Source organism: Otolemur garnettii, unplaced genomic scaffold (assembly GCF_000181295.1).
Source record: "Otolemur garnettii isolate 467f Iridium unplaced genomic scaffold, OtoGar3 scaffold00095, whole genome shotgun sequence".
Taxonomy (NCBI): Eukaryota; Metazoa; Chordata; class Mammalia; order Primates; family Galagidae; genus Otolemur; species Otolemur garnettii.
The window spans coordinates 2,739,384-2,757,263 of NW_003852490.1; the positions used below are offsets into that span (position 1 = coordinate 2,739,384).

The window sequence follows — 17,880 nt, forward strand, 5'->3', positions numbered from 1 at the left end:
TTCCCACAGAGCAGGAGATGGCCCAAACGGTGGGTAAGAAAATACTAGAAGACATCTTACCTAGGTATGGATTCCCCACTCTGCTGGGATTGTACAATGGGCCAGCTTTCATCTCCCAGGTAACTCAAGGGGTGGCAACAGCTATGGGGGCAGATTGGAAATTACATTGTGCATATCGCCCCCAAAGCTCAGGACAGGTAGAAAGGATGAATAGAACTTTAAAAGAGACCCTGACTAAATTGACCATGCAGACTGGCGGGGACTGGGTGGTTCTCCTACCCTATGCCCTATATAGTCAGAAACTCCCTTTATACCTTAGGATTCACCCCTTATGAAATCATGTTTAGTAGACCCCCTCCTATTACCACTAACTTGAAATCAGACTTAATAGCAGAATTAGAAGACCGTAACTTACTCCTTTCCTTACGATGTCTCTGGTGGGTCCACTCGGACATCTGGCCTTGCCTCAGAGCTATCTACAAGGCCAACCCCATCCAGGAACCACACAAGTTCTGACCTGGTGACTGGGTCTACGTCAAAAAGCACTGACGAGAGACACTTGAGCCCTGGTGGAAAGGACCTTACATCATTGTCCTGACAACGCCCACTGCCCTCAAGGTCGATGGCATCACCTCCTAGGTCCACTATACCCACGCCAGGCTAGCAGATCCCTTTGCCGTCAGAGAGGACTTTATCCCACAATGGAAAATCGAATGGGACAAAGACAATCCCTTAAAGCTCAAGCTCAAATGCTCTACACTGCTTACATAACACTGCTGACTGTATGTACTCTTTGTGCTTCCTCCCTGAACCCACATCAGCCTCTAAACATAACCTGGCAGATCACAGATGCCAGCATGGGGACCATCCTTAATCAGACCTCAGGGACCCACCCCTGAGGCACTGGTTCCTGGAACTCCTCATAGACCTAGATGACCTCATAGATACTACGACTTAATAGGAAAAACGTCATTTTTATGTGTGCCCAGGCCATGGTAAAGACAGTTGTGGAGGAGCAGGGGCTTACTTTTGTGCTTCATGGGGGTGCGTGTCAACAGGCCAAATTTAGTGGAAAGCCCCCAAAGCCGGGGATTTTGTAACTGTAACTAGGAAAAAGAACTCTTCCTGCAAGCACACAAGCATCGTTGTAAAGACAATACCTTGGTGCAATCCAGTGAGCATTACCTTTACCCCTGTGGGCCTTGCCACCTAAAGGTGGGAGGCTGGAACGACATGGGGCATCCAGTTATACAATAGGGTCAGATTAGGATGCTGGCACAAAGGAAATATCTTTACCCTTAAGGTGCTTTACACCACCCCCTCTAATGACAAATCAATAGCAGTGGGCCCAAATCCAATTTTGCAACCACTGTCTTACAACTCCGAACCACAGACCATTTCCCCAATCCCGGGTAACGTCACCACCCAGGTACAACTGACCCTGACCCTATTTGGAACCTCCTTACCAAAACTTACCAGGTGTTAAATAAGTCCAGACCAGACCTCACTGAATCTTGTTGGTTATGCCTAGATGTAAAGCCTCCCTATTATGAGGGCATAGCCCTCCCTGATAGACAACTTCACCCTCACCACAAAGGCAACTGCTTATTGCTGGCAACAGTGTGGCTGTACCCTTCTCACTCTCCAACCTGTCTTGGGGCAGGTGACCTGAGTTGGGCAAGTAACCCCCTCTCACAGACAACTATGTAATCTGACCCATCAATGGAATGGGACAGGCTACCTCATTCCCCCCAGCTATGGGTGGTGGGCGTGCTCCACAGGTTTGGCCCCTATATATCAGTTTTAAATTTAATCTGAGATTTCTGTGTACTAGTACAATTGATCCCCAAACTCATCTATCATGAGAAAGAAGTAATATACCAAAAACTAGATAATCACCAGGTTTGGAGAGAGCCAGTCACAGCTATCACCCTGTCAGTAATCTTAGGATTAGAACTCCCTGGCGCAGGAACAGGCGTCTCAGCACTTGTCCTGTGGGACCGGAACTAGGGAGCCCTGGAGATCCACCATAGACTTAGACATAGAAAGAATGGAAAAATCTATCTCCCACCTTCAAGAATCCCTTACTTCCCTTTCAGAAGTAGTGATCCAAAATAGAAGAGGGCTAGATTTGCTGTTTTTACAACAGGGCAGTTTATGTGCAGTCCCAGGGGCAGAATGTTGCTTTTATGCTGATCATTCAGGAGTGGTCAAAGAATCCACGGCACTAGTTAGAGAAGGTCTCCAGAAATGAAAACTAGAGCGGGAACAGTCACAGAGTTGGTATGAAGCAATGTTCAATTGGTCCCCCTGGTTGACAACTCTGGTATCTACCCTCGCTGGTATCTACCTACTCATTCTGCTACTACTATTAACCATTGGGCCCTGTGTCATCAATAGACTCATCACTTTTATCAAAGAGCAGGTGGGAGCGGTGCAACTCATGGTCCTAAGATCACAGTATAGACCCCTAGCAGATTTACCAGATACCACAGAACTAGGAACCACTGCTCCGGACCCATGATCGGGTCCTCTTAGTCAAGGGGGGAATGAGAGGACAGGCCAACACCAAACCGACTCCATCTTGTGTAAGACTCCATTTTGTATTTGGTTACAGGAAAAAACCGCAAACACTTCCCAGAAATAACTGCCCCTGGTAAGAGCCAATCAGCTACAGGCTGGAAAATACCAGAAAGTCCAGATCAGTTAACCCAGCTGGTTACCCAATGAAATTTAAACAGGTCTTGCTTATAAGTGGGCCAACCAATCAGAAGAGTTGCCCATTGGAAACCACCCTTCCCCCACCCCCTCTTTGCTGTAACCACAATAAAAACCCTCGTGTCCGGAGACTTGGGCCCTCAGTACTGCCCTGCTGCACCAGGATGATCTGAGGGTCCAAGCTCAAGCTTAAATAAAGGCTCTTTTGCTTTTGCATTGGAAATTGGCTCCCTGGTGGTCTTTGGGGACTTTGCAATCTGGGCATAACAGTGAAGACTCAAAATACATGGTAGTGAAGTTCAAAAGTGCACTGACTGCCATTTAACTAAAATTGTATACGGCATTTATAAAGCTTTTTAAAAATACAGTAAAACTGTGTTATAGTAAGCAAAGTTTGTCTTTGTCTTAATTTGCTTTTAATTAGTATATTTTGATATTAATATCAAATCAATAGAGTTTATGGTATGGCATGGTATAGTATGGGGTATAGAATTAGTTAGGCCTATTTTTAATAGTAACTCTCAAGCCAAGAGAAACTACTTTTATCTGGAATCTACCAATTCCCATGGATACTGGATAAAGAGGAGATTACTGTAATTTAAATATTATCAATATTACTTGTAAGATTAAGGTTAAGTGGCTGTAACCAATAACAAGAATCTGAATTTTGCCTGTCATTATCTGGTACATGAGTGAGTCCTTCTGAGGTCAATCGTTTATTTTTGCAAATTTATCATAATTAAAACAAATTTTTTTTTAGCATAGTTATAATCAACTTTATTTCACTATAAGTAGGTTGGTTCGCAAAACAAAAAATTTTTTAACTTTTTCTTTAAAGGCCACTGTGGCAGCTGGGGCCCCAGAGCAGTTGTGCTCGACTGTTCTTGACAGAGTATACCACTGTGGTTACACTTCACTGCACCTGGAACTAATATTGCTAAGGGCACTTCCTGCAGGGTGCATCCTCTCAGAGCTGTGGCTTCTTTGACCATAACTAAGCAAATGTGGGTTGAATGAAAGGGGTTCCTTTCGGCACCAGCACCACAGTACTCTTTCTCCATGGCTGCCGTCAAACAAGCGAGGTCGTATTATCAGAAACCGCGCACTCTGGATTTAGCAAAATTTCAAAGAAATTAGCTGATTTGTCTGTGAATAGCTGGATTTCATGTTAAACATGTTGTCTTGATCATAACAAACCTGTTTGGCTCTAATCCTTTGGAAATATGGCTCAGAGTAAGATGTACGTGAGGCTTTATTTGACTTTCATTACACAAGAATTGAGGTAGGAAATAAGTTTTGTATAGTCAATGAAATGACAGCAATATGGGAAATTGAGTTTGGGTGTGAAAACCTCACAATTTGCATTTCTAGCTGTTCAAAGGAAGCATTTATTAGAAAATGGTGAAACTTTCCACATAATTTCTGGGCTTTTTCTATAGAAATTAAATGTAAAAATTAACAGTACATTGTACTTGTAATTTCCTACAGAAGAAAATTGAATTTTCTTATATAATTGCAAATGGTGAAAACTAATCTCTTTGGCCCTTCCCAGAATAATGGCTGCATAAATCCAGGTATAAATTAGAGAATGAATTAGTGACATGTTAAGTGACTATAAATTAGATCTATATTTCCAGGGTACTAAATCACACAATATTTAAATCATCATCCTTTTGATCAAAAGTACTAGCTCTTGGGTGGTACCTGTGGCTCAGTGAGTAGGGCACCAGCCCCATATACCAAGGGTGGTGGGTTCAAACCCAGCCCTGGCCAAACTGCAACACAAAAAATAGCCGGGTGTTGTGGCAGGCACCTGTAGTCTCAGCTACTCGGGAGGCTGAGGTAAAAGAATAACCTAAGTCCAAGAGCTGGAGGTTGCTGTGAGCTGTGATGCCATAGCACTCTACCAAGAGTGACAAAGTGAGACCCTGTCTTTAAAAAAAAAATGTACTGGCTCTGGAATCAGATTGCTTGAGTTCCAATCCTGGCTCTCCAGTTTATTAACTCCAACTGTAGGGGAAATAAGGCTGTTTTTTTAATTGCATAATGAGTAGAGTTAATGTCTCTGGTAGAGGGCTTCTCTCAGAATTGTTAGCACAGTGACTGGCACACTATATGTGGTTGTTATTATAATTGCATGGGTATTACTCTACCTGTGCCTTGTAGCCTACCTCTTGGGTATGTGCCTTGTTTCCTTAACTCAGCTGCAGGTTTCAAGAGGGCAGGGTCCAGCTCATACAGTTTTCTAGTCCCCTCATCATCTAGCACAGTGTCTTGTAAATTAGTTTGTATAGATCAGTAATGGGATTTAAAACTAAGGGCAATTTAGGGATAGATTAAAGGCCCTTGACTCTCAAGTTTCCGGATGCCTACCCTAGGCCTGTCTCCCACTCCAGTATTATCCCTGAATCCCCTTCAGGATGTGGCAATGGGAGCTTGTGGTTGCTGCCTGTTCTATTCAACAGCAGCCAATTCAATCAAGCACTCAGAAAATTGGTCAAAGGTAATGCACAAGACGTTCCAGATGGTCATAGCATTTAGGAGTTGTTTCTCATTTTCGTAGGCATTTCTGGCTATTGGGCAGTGTGTCATTTATCTATCTGTGTAAACTCAAGCAGAATGCAATTGATGTCCTCTCCCTTTAGCTCTTCTCAGGGCATAATGAGCTAACTAGCATTTTCCTTATCAAAGAACTTATTGTCCTGTCTGAACAACTCATCTACAACAAGCTCAGATGTCATTCACAATCAGTGAACTGACTGATGTATTTTAAAACTGCTTCCTAAGTTTTATTCCTTCAATAATTTTTACTAAACATTTTGATTTGGACTAGTCACGAAAAGAATGATGTTGAACACAGGTATCTATCTATCTATCCATCTATCTATATACACACATATATTTTTAGAGACAGAGTCTCACTCAGTCACCCTGGGGTAGAGTGCCATGGCCTCATAGCTCAGACCAGCATCAAACTCTTGGGATCAAGTGATCCTCTTATCTCAGCCTCCCAAGAAGCTGGGCACCTGCCACAATGCCCAGCTAGTTTTTCTACTTTTAGTAGAAATGGTGTCTGGCTTTTGCTCAGGCTGGTCTCTGGGATCTCCTGAGCTCAGGTAATCCAGCTCCCTCGACCTCCCAGAATGCTAGGATTACAGGCATGAGTCACCTCACCCAGCTTAATACAGGCAGATATTGACTCTAATGTACTATGAGTAAAGCGAATGCTGAGTACAGCAGACTAGGTTTGGCGAGGCTGGGTTTCCTTACTTAGATATGAGAGTTACATTTTATGACCTTGATATAATCCTTAGGTGAATTCAAAATATTTTCACCATCACAGGTAATATTTGGATAGTTTGTATAAGGCCTAATAAATTCACAGTTGGGAATAAATAAAATTTACCAAACTAAATTTACCTTGTGTATAAAAATATAGATAATATTAACAAATAGTCGCTCATACTTAATGACTAAAGACAGTAAGTGCTTCTGATCATTCTTAAATACCTCATGGATATTCTATTGTTTTGTTTTTCCTAAAGAAAAATAATTCAAAGTTTTAAGCTCCCAACTTTTCTGTCTCTTTTAGTTTGGGCAAGTTAAAAAAGTCGTGGGAATGGCCTATCTCACTCCATCAAAGAAATTTCCTTCCTAAGCAAGTTTACAAATTGATTCATTCTTTCCTGATCTTTGATGCTGCTAACACTACTACTAAAAGCACACTGGATTCTAAAGATAACACATAAATAAGGTTTTGTTTTTTTTTCCCCTAACAAGCTCCTGCTCTGTCACCCAGGATGGTGTGCAGTGGTGTCACCATTACTCACTGCAACCTGAATCTCCCGGGCTCAAGTGATCCTCCTGCCGCCTGAGAAGCTGGCATTACTGGCATGTGACACTATGCCCAGCTAAATTTTGTATTTTTTTGTAAAGTTGGGGTCTACCTCTTGCTCAGGCTTGTCTAAAACTCTTGGCCTCAAGCAATCCTTCTACTTTGGCCTCCCAAAGAATACTGTGCCTGGTTGTAAGCTAGGATTTATAGACTTCAGTTTTTTGACCCTTTCTGTCTTAAGGCCAGGCAATGTCACTGCATTCTGAAAATGTTAGGCAACATTTAAATCAATAGAACAGGCTTTAAACAGAATTGTATAGTTGTCTCCCTTGTTGCTATTTACTTTCCCAAACCATTGCAGCATTTTCTGCTGTTGACATTTTTTCTCATCTATAGCCAGCTCTGTAGCTCCCTCTTTGATACTTCCATTTTATTTTAATTGAAAAAAATTAGAATTTTTTTTTTAGCTTTTTCTATCAATGTATACCTGCAGCCTCACATAAATTTGATTATGGCTATACTGTGTTTTGGAACATCTTGCAATTGGATTCCAAATGACAGGCAATCTAAATTATGAAGTACAAAACAGCGTATGTTAAAGTGTTGTCAGCAATAAATAAAAATAGCTTTTGGGGAGGAAGTAACTTTGGAAAGAACTGGGCTGGAGGAGGCAACAATCCACACTGTTAGGAAAGGGCCACTTCTGAGAGAGAAGGACAACAGAAACACAAGAGGTTCTTGATCTCTGGGAATCCTACAAAGGCTAACAAAGGGCAGTGAGGTTGCCTTAGACTTGCCAGTTTCTCTTCTGAATGATACACTGGACTTTTATTTCCCAAGGACGACTCATTCAGCATTTCTGGACGCCCAAATTGTGCCAGAGTTTGTACAAGAACTAGTTACAAAGATGGAAAGTGCACAGTTCCTGCCCTCAAGCGCTCCTTTAAAAAAAACAAACAAAAAACAGAACTTCTTGAGTAAGGTAAGTTTGCAAAGGGCCCTGTTGCAAAAAGAGAACACAGAAATGAAAATCTTGGAAGAGTCCTGAGGAATCCACAGAGGAAGTGAGCTGTGGTCCAAAGGACAAAACAGGATTTTGATAGGCTTTTGTATCTCTTGAAAATAAATAATAAAGTGAAATAAACTGTCCAGAAGAGAAAGAATTGGGATGAAGGACGAAATTTAATGTGGAAGGTTTAACATTCAGGGTCCGGCAGGAGTAAGGACCTTCTGTGCTCGAGTGTGATATTGTTACAGAATTACATGCAAATAATGGGAATTACGGGGTGGGGGGAAGGCACAAATAATGCCACGTTTTTATGAGCTGGTAATCTATACCGATCTTTCATTACAAAATCATAAGCACAAAAGGGTGTTATTTCTGCCAGACCCTGGAGCAGGGACTTATGCAGACAAGTCTCCTATGCTGCGGGTACAGAAGGGCCCAGACTCCAAGTCAGGGACAACCGTTCAAACTGACACGCGCCTGTGCAGAGCATCAACTACGGACTCGCACTTCGCTGGCACTCAATAAACGTCGACAGCTGTTGTCTAATATCTAGTTAGGGGCGGGAGGACAGTCCACCCACTTGTATTACATTTTGCACACGACATAGCAGGAAGGCTAGAAGGCAAATTTCATGGTTCCAAACCCTTTCCTCCCCTCATCCCTTGCAGTTTAGGGCTCTGTGGGGGTGTATGTCTGCAGGGATTTTAGAGGTTTTCCTCATCCTCTTTTTGAAGAGAATAAAAGCATTTAAATTAGCGGGAAGGCGGTTAACACCCGCAGCCCGGCCCCACTGCTCGCCTAAGCGCCCGACGGGTTCCCTCCGAGCCTGGCTTCGGGTACGACTCACAGCGCCAACGGCTGTAACCGCTCCCGCGGGCGCGGGGCGGGCGTTGCGCCGGCGGGGTTCACATGCCAGCGGCGAGTTCAGAAGGCGCAGGCCAGGAGGAGACCCGGGACGCGGGCAGTTTTTGACGAGCAGCACTCACAGCCAATTGGAAGGCTGGTCGACTTTTTCCCCTGCCAATAGGGAGCAGGACCCAGGCTGGTGGGGGGGGCGCTTCCCGCGGGCTGCGGCTGGATTCGATCCTGCGCGACGGCCGCTAAGGCGGGGGCGGAGGCTCGGCCTGGGCGGCGGGGAGCGGATTAGGGGAGGAGGGAAGACCGGAAGCCGCGGTCGCGTCCCCATCCTTAGATTCGCTCCCCCGGGCTCTCAGTGGAGACGGAGGAGGGAGAGGCTGCATGTTGGCTCGGTAATAAAGGGGAGCGGCCGCTCGGGAGCCTTCTCCCGGGGCGCCCCTTCTAAGGGCCCCGTTGTCCTCTCCCACCCGGCTTCTGGGCGCGCGACCCCCGCGGACGGCCGGGCCGCGGAGACCTTCTCTGGAGAGGCGCTGCCCGCGGCGGGGACTGGTCGGCGGCATCCGAGGCCGGCGCCCCACCGCCGCCACCACCCGCCTGCCCACCGGTCCCTCCGGCCGCCGCCATGTCCTCCTCCTCCTCTTCCCCCAGGGAGACGTACGAGGAGGACCGGGAGTACGAGAGCCAGGCCAAACGCCTCAAGACCGAGGAGGGGGAGATCGACTACTCGGCCGAGGAAGGCGAGAACCGCCGAGAAGCGGCGCCCCGGGGCGGGGGCGATGGCGGCGGCGGCCGGAGCTTCTCACAGCCGGTAACAAAGCGCGGCGTCCCGTCGGCTGTGCCTGGCGGCTCCCCGGGAAGCAGGGCCGGCGGCGGGGCCTCTCGCCCGCTGCGTTTACCTTTTCTGCCGCGCTGACGCGCTGGGAAAGCGTCGACTCTTCCTTTGGGGGCTTCTTTTCTTGCCTCTACCTTTTTCCCGCATCCCGATTGCGAACCCGGCCCCAGCCTGGCTGCAGGCCCCGCCGGGGAGTCGGCTGCGGGGCCCTGAACTTGGGGAGGGTCGCGGGGCGGGGGCGGCGAGGAGGCGTTGCTTCCGCTCCGGGGGGCGATTAGCTCTTTGTTAGTTTAACTCCTCAGGCTTGGGGCCAGCGTCAGGACCGCCGGCCGCCTGCAGCCCCTCTGCCCGGTGCGGCCGGGCGCCGGTCACTGTCGCAGGATGGTGCCTCGGTTCCACTGAGGGCAGTATGCGCCTCACAGAGCTGTAACTAAATGACAGATTGCTCCCTGGCGTTCGCTCCCTAGGTCCCTTGAAGGTTTAATTTAGAAAAAGTTAGACTGTGCAAACACGGCGTGTCTGCTTTACTACCCGTTAGTTTTGCGATAATTGTACCATACTTTACTTCTTTGGTTACAAAAATGAGTTGGCAGGTTTTAGTACACCCCCACCTTCAAATAAAACAAATCTTAAAATTACTTCAGTTCTTCATGGGCAGTTTATTCCCTGTGAGCCCTAGTAGAGGAGGAACTGAAAACAGGGCTGCATTAAATGCATTCCTGGAGTCTTGTCTTTCTCTTATCAGAAACCTTAGCCAGAGGCAGAAGGAATATAAAAATCATCTTATCCACAACAAGTATTAACAGTTATTCAGCTTTAGGGGGATGGAAACTTTAAGGAAACCGAGCACAGCAAATATTTTTGTCCTTTTATGGTGCACTTCCACTGTATTAATGACTTAGATGTTTTTAAAACCTGTAACGCATTTGAATTGCGATGAGTTCAGGCAACTTTTAACTGAAATTTACACAGTTGTACACATATATTCTAGTATTAAATAAAAATGTTTTTCATCTTCCTTTTGTAAGAGGCAAATTAGAAGCCGTCTTTAGCTGTTTGAATTTTTATGTAAAAAATTCTGGTCAGTAGTACTCAGCGTTATAGTTTCCAATTACGAGAACGTGACGCCTCAGTTTCCAACACAGTTAAGAAACTTTTTCTTCATCTAAATAAAATTTTCCTATGGTTAGCTGTTACTTTTGTGCCTAGCTATTTTGAAATATTCATAATGTAACTTGGAAGTGTGAATAAAGGAAACACAGAGAGGGAGGTCTGGGGAGAGTCTTGCCATTTATGTGAGCTTGAGAAAGTTAATTACTACTCTGGGGTCTCTTAGTCTATAAAATATGAGAGTTGAACTTTCACTTCTGAAGCAGTAGTTCAGTGACTAAATTAATGCAGCATTTAAATTACCCAGGCAGGAATTTATATTGAGTTATAAATTCTGAATTTTATCTTCTCTGTTTCTTAGCAAAGTATTAATTGCTTTTAACAGTAGAAACAATATTTATTTATTTATTTATTTAAACAGTCTCAAGCTGTCGCCCTGGGTAGAGGGCTGTTGTCATTGTTGTTTAGGAGGCCCAGGCTGGGTTTCAACCCGCCAGTCTCCGTGTATGTGGCCACCACCCTACTCATAGAGCGGCCACCACCCTACTCATAGAGCTACGGGTGCTGCCCCAGTAGAAGCAGTATTGTATAGTGGAATCTAAGGAAGGGCCAGGCATGGTGGCTTACACCTATTTATAATCTAGTGCTTGGGAGTCTGAGATACCTCACCATAGCCTAAGCAACAGAGCAAGATCCTGTGTTTTTTTAGAAAAGAAGGAAATCTAAGGAGTTTTTTTTCATGTAGTTTTTGGTATTATTTTTTGGGGGGGGGAGACAGAGTTTCACTTTGTCATAGAGTTCAATGATGTCACAGCTCACAGTAACTCCAACTCTTGGGTTCAAGTGATTCTCTTGCCTTAGCCTCCCAAGTAGCTGGGACTACAGGCACTTGCCACAATGCCTGGCTATTAACAGACGAGATCTCGCTCTGGCTTATCTGGAACCTGTGAGCTCAGATAATCCACCTGCCTTGGCCTCCCAGAGTGCTGGGATTATAGGCATGAACCACCACATCTGGCTCTTAATTTTTATTTTATTTCATTTTTTTTTTTTTGTGCAGTTTTTGGCTGGGGATGGGTTTGAACCCACCACCTCCACTATATTGGGCTGGTGCCCTACTCCTTTGAATCACAGGCACTGCCTATGGCTCTTAATTTTTAGTACTATTTTGAAATCATTGCAACTATGGAAATTATATTATTAGGATAGGCATTCTCTAGATGGACATCTACCATTTAGTGTTGCTTCATGCAGACATGTGCTAATTCATCTACTTGGAAAGGGTTTGACACCACAGTGGTCCTTTAGCCCAAAGAAGAAATCTGCACAATATTAAAGTAAATGCAAATAGGCTGGTCATGGTGGCTTACACCTGTAATCCTACCACTCAGGGAGGCTGGGGTGGAAAGAATTGCTTGAGCTCAGGAGTTGGAAACAAACCTGAGCAAGAGCAAGACTCTCCTCTCTACTAAAAATAGAAAAATTAGGCTCCGCGCCCATAGCATAGTGGTTACGATGCCAGCCACATTACACCGAGGCTGGCTGGTTAGAATCCAGCCTGAGCTAGCAAAACAACAATGGCAACAACAACAAAAAAAGTAGCTGGGCGTTGTCATGGGCACCTGTAGTCCCAGCTTCGCAGGAGGCTGAGGAAGGAGCGTAACTTGAACTCAGAAGTTTGAGGTTACTGTGAACTAGACTGATGCCACCACGCTCTACCCAGGTCAAGGGAGTGGGACTCTGCCTCTCCCCCCAAAAAAGGTAAATGTAGATTAAGTACAATGATAAGCAATCTTTTCATTCTAGTTGAAATTTGTAAAGTACAAAGGAAGACTTTGAAGATTTACATTGTTTGGTTTTTATTAAGTTTCCTTAAGTGCTTTAATGCTATATTAACTAAATTTAAAGAGAGAAATGAGTATTTAAGAACACCATTGTGGCTCTACAAATGCTCTTAAAGGTGAATGATCATGATATTTGAAGGTGTAAAGAGAGTTCTTTGGATATGAAAAATAAAATACCCTTCAAATTTATGATTTCTGGCACATAACCTGTTATGGAGCAAAAACTTCCAGGATTTTTTAGATTCACTGTGGTACATTGTCAAACAAGTGTTAATTATAGAGGTCCAGGCTGAGTATTATGCAGTTACTTTATTCTTGTGGAGTAAATAGTGTTTTTAAATTTACTAGGCAATGGCCTTCAGGGTCATATTAATAGTTTCTGTATCTCCTTTTAAGAAAGCAGGTTGACTTCCAAATATTAGAGCTTCTCTTGGCAAAACCACTTTAGGAATTGAATTGGATTGGAGTGCTAATTTATGTTGGAGATTTTTAAGGTGTTTTTTTTTTTTTTTTTTTTGAGACAGTCTCCATTGTTGCCCTTGGTAAAGTGCTTTGGTGTCATAGCTCACAGAAACCTCAAACTCTGTGGGCTCAAGTGATCCTCTTGCCTCAGACTCCCAAGTAGTTGGGACTAGAGGCTCCCGCTACATGCCCAGCTATTTCTAGAAACAGGATCTCACTCTTGCTCAGGCTGATCTCAAACGTAAGCTCACATAATCCACTCTCCTCAGCCTCCCAGAGTGCTAGGGTTACAGGTATGAGCCACTGTGCCAGGCCTAAGTTTTTCTTTTACTCTATTTTGCTAGTGAATAAAGAGGCAAATCATAGCACTTTATTTGCTAAGGAGTTTCTCAAACTTTTTCTTTTTTTTTTTTTTTTTTGAGACAGTGTTACTTTATCACCTTCTGTAGAGTGCTGTCATGTCATAGCTCACAGCAACCTACAACTCCTGGGCTTAGGCGATTCTTTTGTCTCAGCCTCCCGAGTAGCTGGGACCATGCTTCTGGAAATAAAATAGTTCAAGGAGTGTATGCTAGAGCCTTACGGCTTGCATAGCAGTAGTGTCTTGTGTCTCCTCTAGGTAAGCTGCTACAATAAAGGATTTTTTTTTTTTTTTGCAGTTCTTTTTTTTGGCTGGGGCTGGGTTTGAACCCTCCACCTCTGGCATATGAGTCTGGCACCCTATACTTTTGAGCCACAGGTGCTGCTCAAAGGAAGGATTTTTAAGCTTGCTTTTCAGCAAGAAATGAAAAGCAGTAGGTTTTATTACCTTTTGGCTTGGACTGTTTCTTCATGTAAGTACATATAGTGAAAAGAGCTTCTGTAATAGAGCCAGTAGAGCAATCAGGGTGGGTGTTTAGCTCTGCTAACAACAAACTTTCTGACTTAACCTCTTTGACACTCAGTGATCTTTATGATCTCTTACCTCATTGAAAAATAACAATAAAACTACCATGTGCCAGGTGTCCATCTTGGTGATAGGTATATAATGGTGAAAATACACTCTATATCTAAAAATCTTGTTATTCTGCATTACATATTGCCTTTTCCTCCCTGAAATTGAATGCAAGTTTCAGGGATTATGGCCATAGCAATAGCTCAAATGAGCAAAAGTGGTATAGGGATAGGGAATTTATTGGCTCATGTAACTGGGAAAGCCAAATTGTGACGCTAGTTCCAGGCATGGCTATCTTGAGGAATTTAGATAGTATCATAGGGACTTGATGCTGTCTCTTTCCATGTTTCAGTTCTGTAGAATGGTAAAGCTAGGGTTATATTTTTATAGCTAGCAAATAAGGAGGGCACCCTCTTTCTCAAATCCCTTATTTAATCTACACCTCCCCCCTTAAAGGAATGGGGACTGCTCAGGCTGGAGTACAAGGGTATGATTATAACTCATTGCAACTCAGAAGTCTTAGGCTCAAGTGATCCTCCTGCTTCAGCCTCCCAAGTGGCTGGGACTGGGAGTATAGGTGCAACACCATGCCCATCTAATTAAAAAAATTTTTTTTTTTAGATAAAGGTTTTGCTATTGTTGCCCAGGGTGGTTTTGAACTCCTGGCCTCAAATGATCTTCCTTTCGCAGCCTCCTGTGTCTCTTGAGATTACAGGAGTGAGCCACCACACCTGGTTCTGTCCCTTCTTATCAACTATTTTTGCTCTTCTCCTTTTCCCCCAACTAATCAGTGGTCCACCTCTGAAGTTAGGGAGGAAGGCATAATTGTGTGATTGAAAAACTACTGTAATAATAGGAAGTTGAGGAGTTAAAAAAAAAAAGAAAACAGAAGTAGGAAGGAGATGTGTAGTACTTTTGAATTGTGATGGATTCAGCAATCTTCTAACTGAAATTCATAAAGTTGTATCCATATTCTGGTATTAGATAAATGTTTTTTGCCTTCCTTTTATAGGAGGTAAGTTAGCAGCCCTTTCTAGCTATTTGAAATTTTATGTAAAAAATTCTGGTCAGTAGTACCCAGCATTATAGCTTGCAATTACAAGACCAAGTAAAGTGATATAATTGTTTAATTTAGTAAGGGAAAAAAGAGCATACGTGGTATAGGTTAACTCTAAGCATAGTGTGAGTTAAAATAATGTTTCTAGCTGCCCATTAAAACTTTGTCCTTGGTCTGTATGAAGTATCCAAAGTAAGGAAGAGGATAATCTTACATACCTAGAAATACTGGACTCATTTCTTGGCACTATGTTGATTAATTCTAATGTATCCAGAGAGAGAGTACCAGGATGAAGAAGGCACTAGAAATCAGACCATAAGAGGAGTGACAGAAGAATCTGGAGCATAGTTAGATTGAAGGGTAAACTTAGGTGTGATTTAAGAAATCATTACAAATTCAGGAATTGGAAAGTTAGGTAGGAGAGGGAAATGTAGATGAGGGTTGGGTGTGCCAACTTACATTTATTGAACACTTGTTCAATAACTACATCTAGCATTATGCTGGACATTTTGTATGTGTTTCATTTGTTGCAATCATGCACAATAAGGAATTTATGAGTTTTTAATTTTTTTGTCTTTTAACAGAAACTGAGGCTCAGTAAATAAGTAATTATCCTAAGATCACTGAGCCCAGCAAATGTCCAAAGATTACTGGTTTGACTCCAAAAGCCATTTTGGATAGGGAACATAGAAGACAGATTTGGATACATACAATGAAGACTTTTCTAAAAATATAATGAATGAGGCAGCACCTGTGGCTCAAAAGGAGTAGGATGCTGGCCCCATATATCGGAGGTGGTGGGTTCAAAACTGGCCCCGGCCAAAAACTGCAAAAAGAAAAAAAAAAAAAAAAATATATATATATATATATATAGATATAGATATGTATCTATATCTATCTCAAATGAATGGATTATCACCAGGTAGTATGTTTCATGTCATTTGGAGGTGTTTAAAGAGAGTTTGCATTATTACTTGGCAGTGCTTCTGTACATGTTTGATATTGAATTTTAATTGATTTTTTTTTTTTTGCAGTTTTTTTTTTTTTTTGGCCTGGGCTGGGTTTGAACCCACCACCTCTGGCATATGGGGCAGGCACCCACCACAAAGCCGGCTATTTGTGGAGACGGGGTCTTGCTCTTGCTCAGGCTGGTCTCAAACCTGTGAGTTCAGGCAATCCACCTGCCTCAGCCTCCCAGAGTGCTAGGATTACAGGCGTGAGTCACAGTACCTGGCTTCTCAAATATTAATATATGGATGGGGGTAAACAATACAGATTTTATCTATTAGTTCAGGGATCAGATACATATTATAATGTTTAAGCATATTATAATGCTTAAAAGAGATAATTTTAGGGTAGGCAAAAGAAGCTCTACTAACAGTGCTGTTGTTTAGCTCTACTAATGATTTCAGATTTCTTTTTACTAGTAAACATAGTATAGGTAGAAAAAAGAAAGTGATTTAAAAAGGGTGTATTTGTATTAGTATTTGGGGGGAAAAAGACCTGGTAGAACTAAGATCTGGAGAGGATATAGAAATAGTTTGAAAAGACATCATTAATATATCAGTTTTATATTTGGAAATAATCCTAGGATTTTTAAAAAATAAAACAAAGTACAGAAAGTTTGAGAGTTTTAGGTTAAAGAAAAGGGCAATTTTTTTTTTTTTTTTTTGTGACAGAGTCTCACTTTGTCGCCCTCATGGCGTCACAGCTCAGCAACTTCAAACTCTTGGGCGCAAGCCATCCTCTTGCCTTGGCCTTCTGAGTACCTGGGACTACAGGTGCCTGCCACAACATGCAGCTAGTTGTTTTAGAGATGAAGTCTCAACTCATGCTCAGTCTGGTCTCCAACTCCTGAGCCTAAGCAGTCCACCTGCCTTGGCCTCCCAAAGTGCGAGGATTATGGGAGTGAGCCATTGATTGCTCCCTGCTCAAAAAGGGGAAGTAATTTAAAATTAGAGAAATATCCAGGTAGATACACTCATGAATGACAGATTCATCGAGTGGGAATAAGGGAAATACTTGAGGTGTAGGATGTTTTTTCTGTGTAGAGGTTGGGATACAGTGATATTATCTTCTAAGTACCAAAGTAATTGTACTTAATGTACAATTAATTGTAATTAATTTAACATCTTCCAGCTTTTAGGGAATGATTTTGATCTCAAGCTATTCCATTTAAGAAACATAGTTGAATAATAATATGTTAAAGTGAGATCTTGGAGGCATTTTAAAATTGGTCCTATAATCCATCTCTTTATTAGAAGACCAATTTGAAAAGTAGTCACATTAACACTATATTCAGATTAGTGGTTACCCGGGATAGGAAGGGAAGGATAAGAAGAGGAGATATGATTCATTGATTGGTAACGTTTTACTTACTAAACTGGATGGTTGGTTCATGGTTATTTTTTAATACTCTTTATACCTTTTTGTAGGTTATAAGTATAATACTATAACACCTTTCATTTACATAAAATGTTCAATTACAATATGCTCATAACCTAGATTCAGCAGTTTTTAACATTTTGCCACTTGGGGTTCATCTCTTTGTCTGTCTACATTTATATATACACATACTACTTTTTCCCCTAAACTATTTGAAAATAAGTTGTAGATGCCATGACACTTCATCCTTCACTATCCCAGCATTCCTAAGAATAAGGATATTCTTTCACATATAACCATTACCTTTCCATACTTAAGACAGCAATGATTCTGTTCTGTTTTGTTTTTTGTTTTTTTCCTTTTTGAGAGAGTCTCACTTTGTCGCCCTCTGTAGAGCGCTGTGATATCACAGCTCACAGCAACCTCCAGCTCTTGGGCTAGGGCGATTCTCTTGCCTCAGCCTCCCAAGTTGCTAGGACTATAGGTGCCCGCCACAGCACCCGGCTATTTTTGTTGCAGTTGCCACTGCTGTTTTAGCTGGCTGGGGCTGGGTTCGAACCCGCCACCCTCGGTATATGGGGCTGGAGCCCATAATTCTGTTATGTTAATGTAACATCCTGTCTGTATTCACGTTTCTCCTAAGATAGTCCTAATTGTCCCTAATCTGTCTTCTGTAGCAGTTTTAACTATTATAAAATGAAGGCTCACACATTGCATATGGTTGTTGTATATTTTTAGTCTCAAGCTAGAATCTTCCTTCTACTTCCTTCCTTTTCTATCAAAAAATACTAACTGGGCTCGGCGCCTATAGCTCAACCGGCTAAGGCGCCAGCCAC

The 17,880-nt window shown here is 42.8% G+C and overlaps 1 protein-coding gene across 2 annotated transcripts in view; it reads left to right on the forward strand.

Moving 5' to 3' along the window:
- The first annotated feature begins 8,638 nt into the window (after positions 1–8,638).
- Positions 8,639–17,880, forward strand: part of HNRNPLL (heterogeneous nuclear ribonucleoprotein L like) — a 45,921-nt gene continuing 36,679 nt past the window's right edge. Inside the window, exons 1-2 of one of the 2 annotated variants that reach the window (XM_003795676.2) lie at positions 8,639–8,812; positions 9,069–9,228. In XM_003795676.2, coding sequence (XP_003795724.1) covers positions 8,802–8,812; positions 9,069–9,228 — 171 coding nt within the window. In that variant the 5' untranslated portion in view covers positions 8,639–8,801. Of the gene's footprint in view, positions 9,229–17,880 lie in introns of both variants that reach the window. The other variant, XM_012808825.1, reaches the window with a different exon arrangement.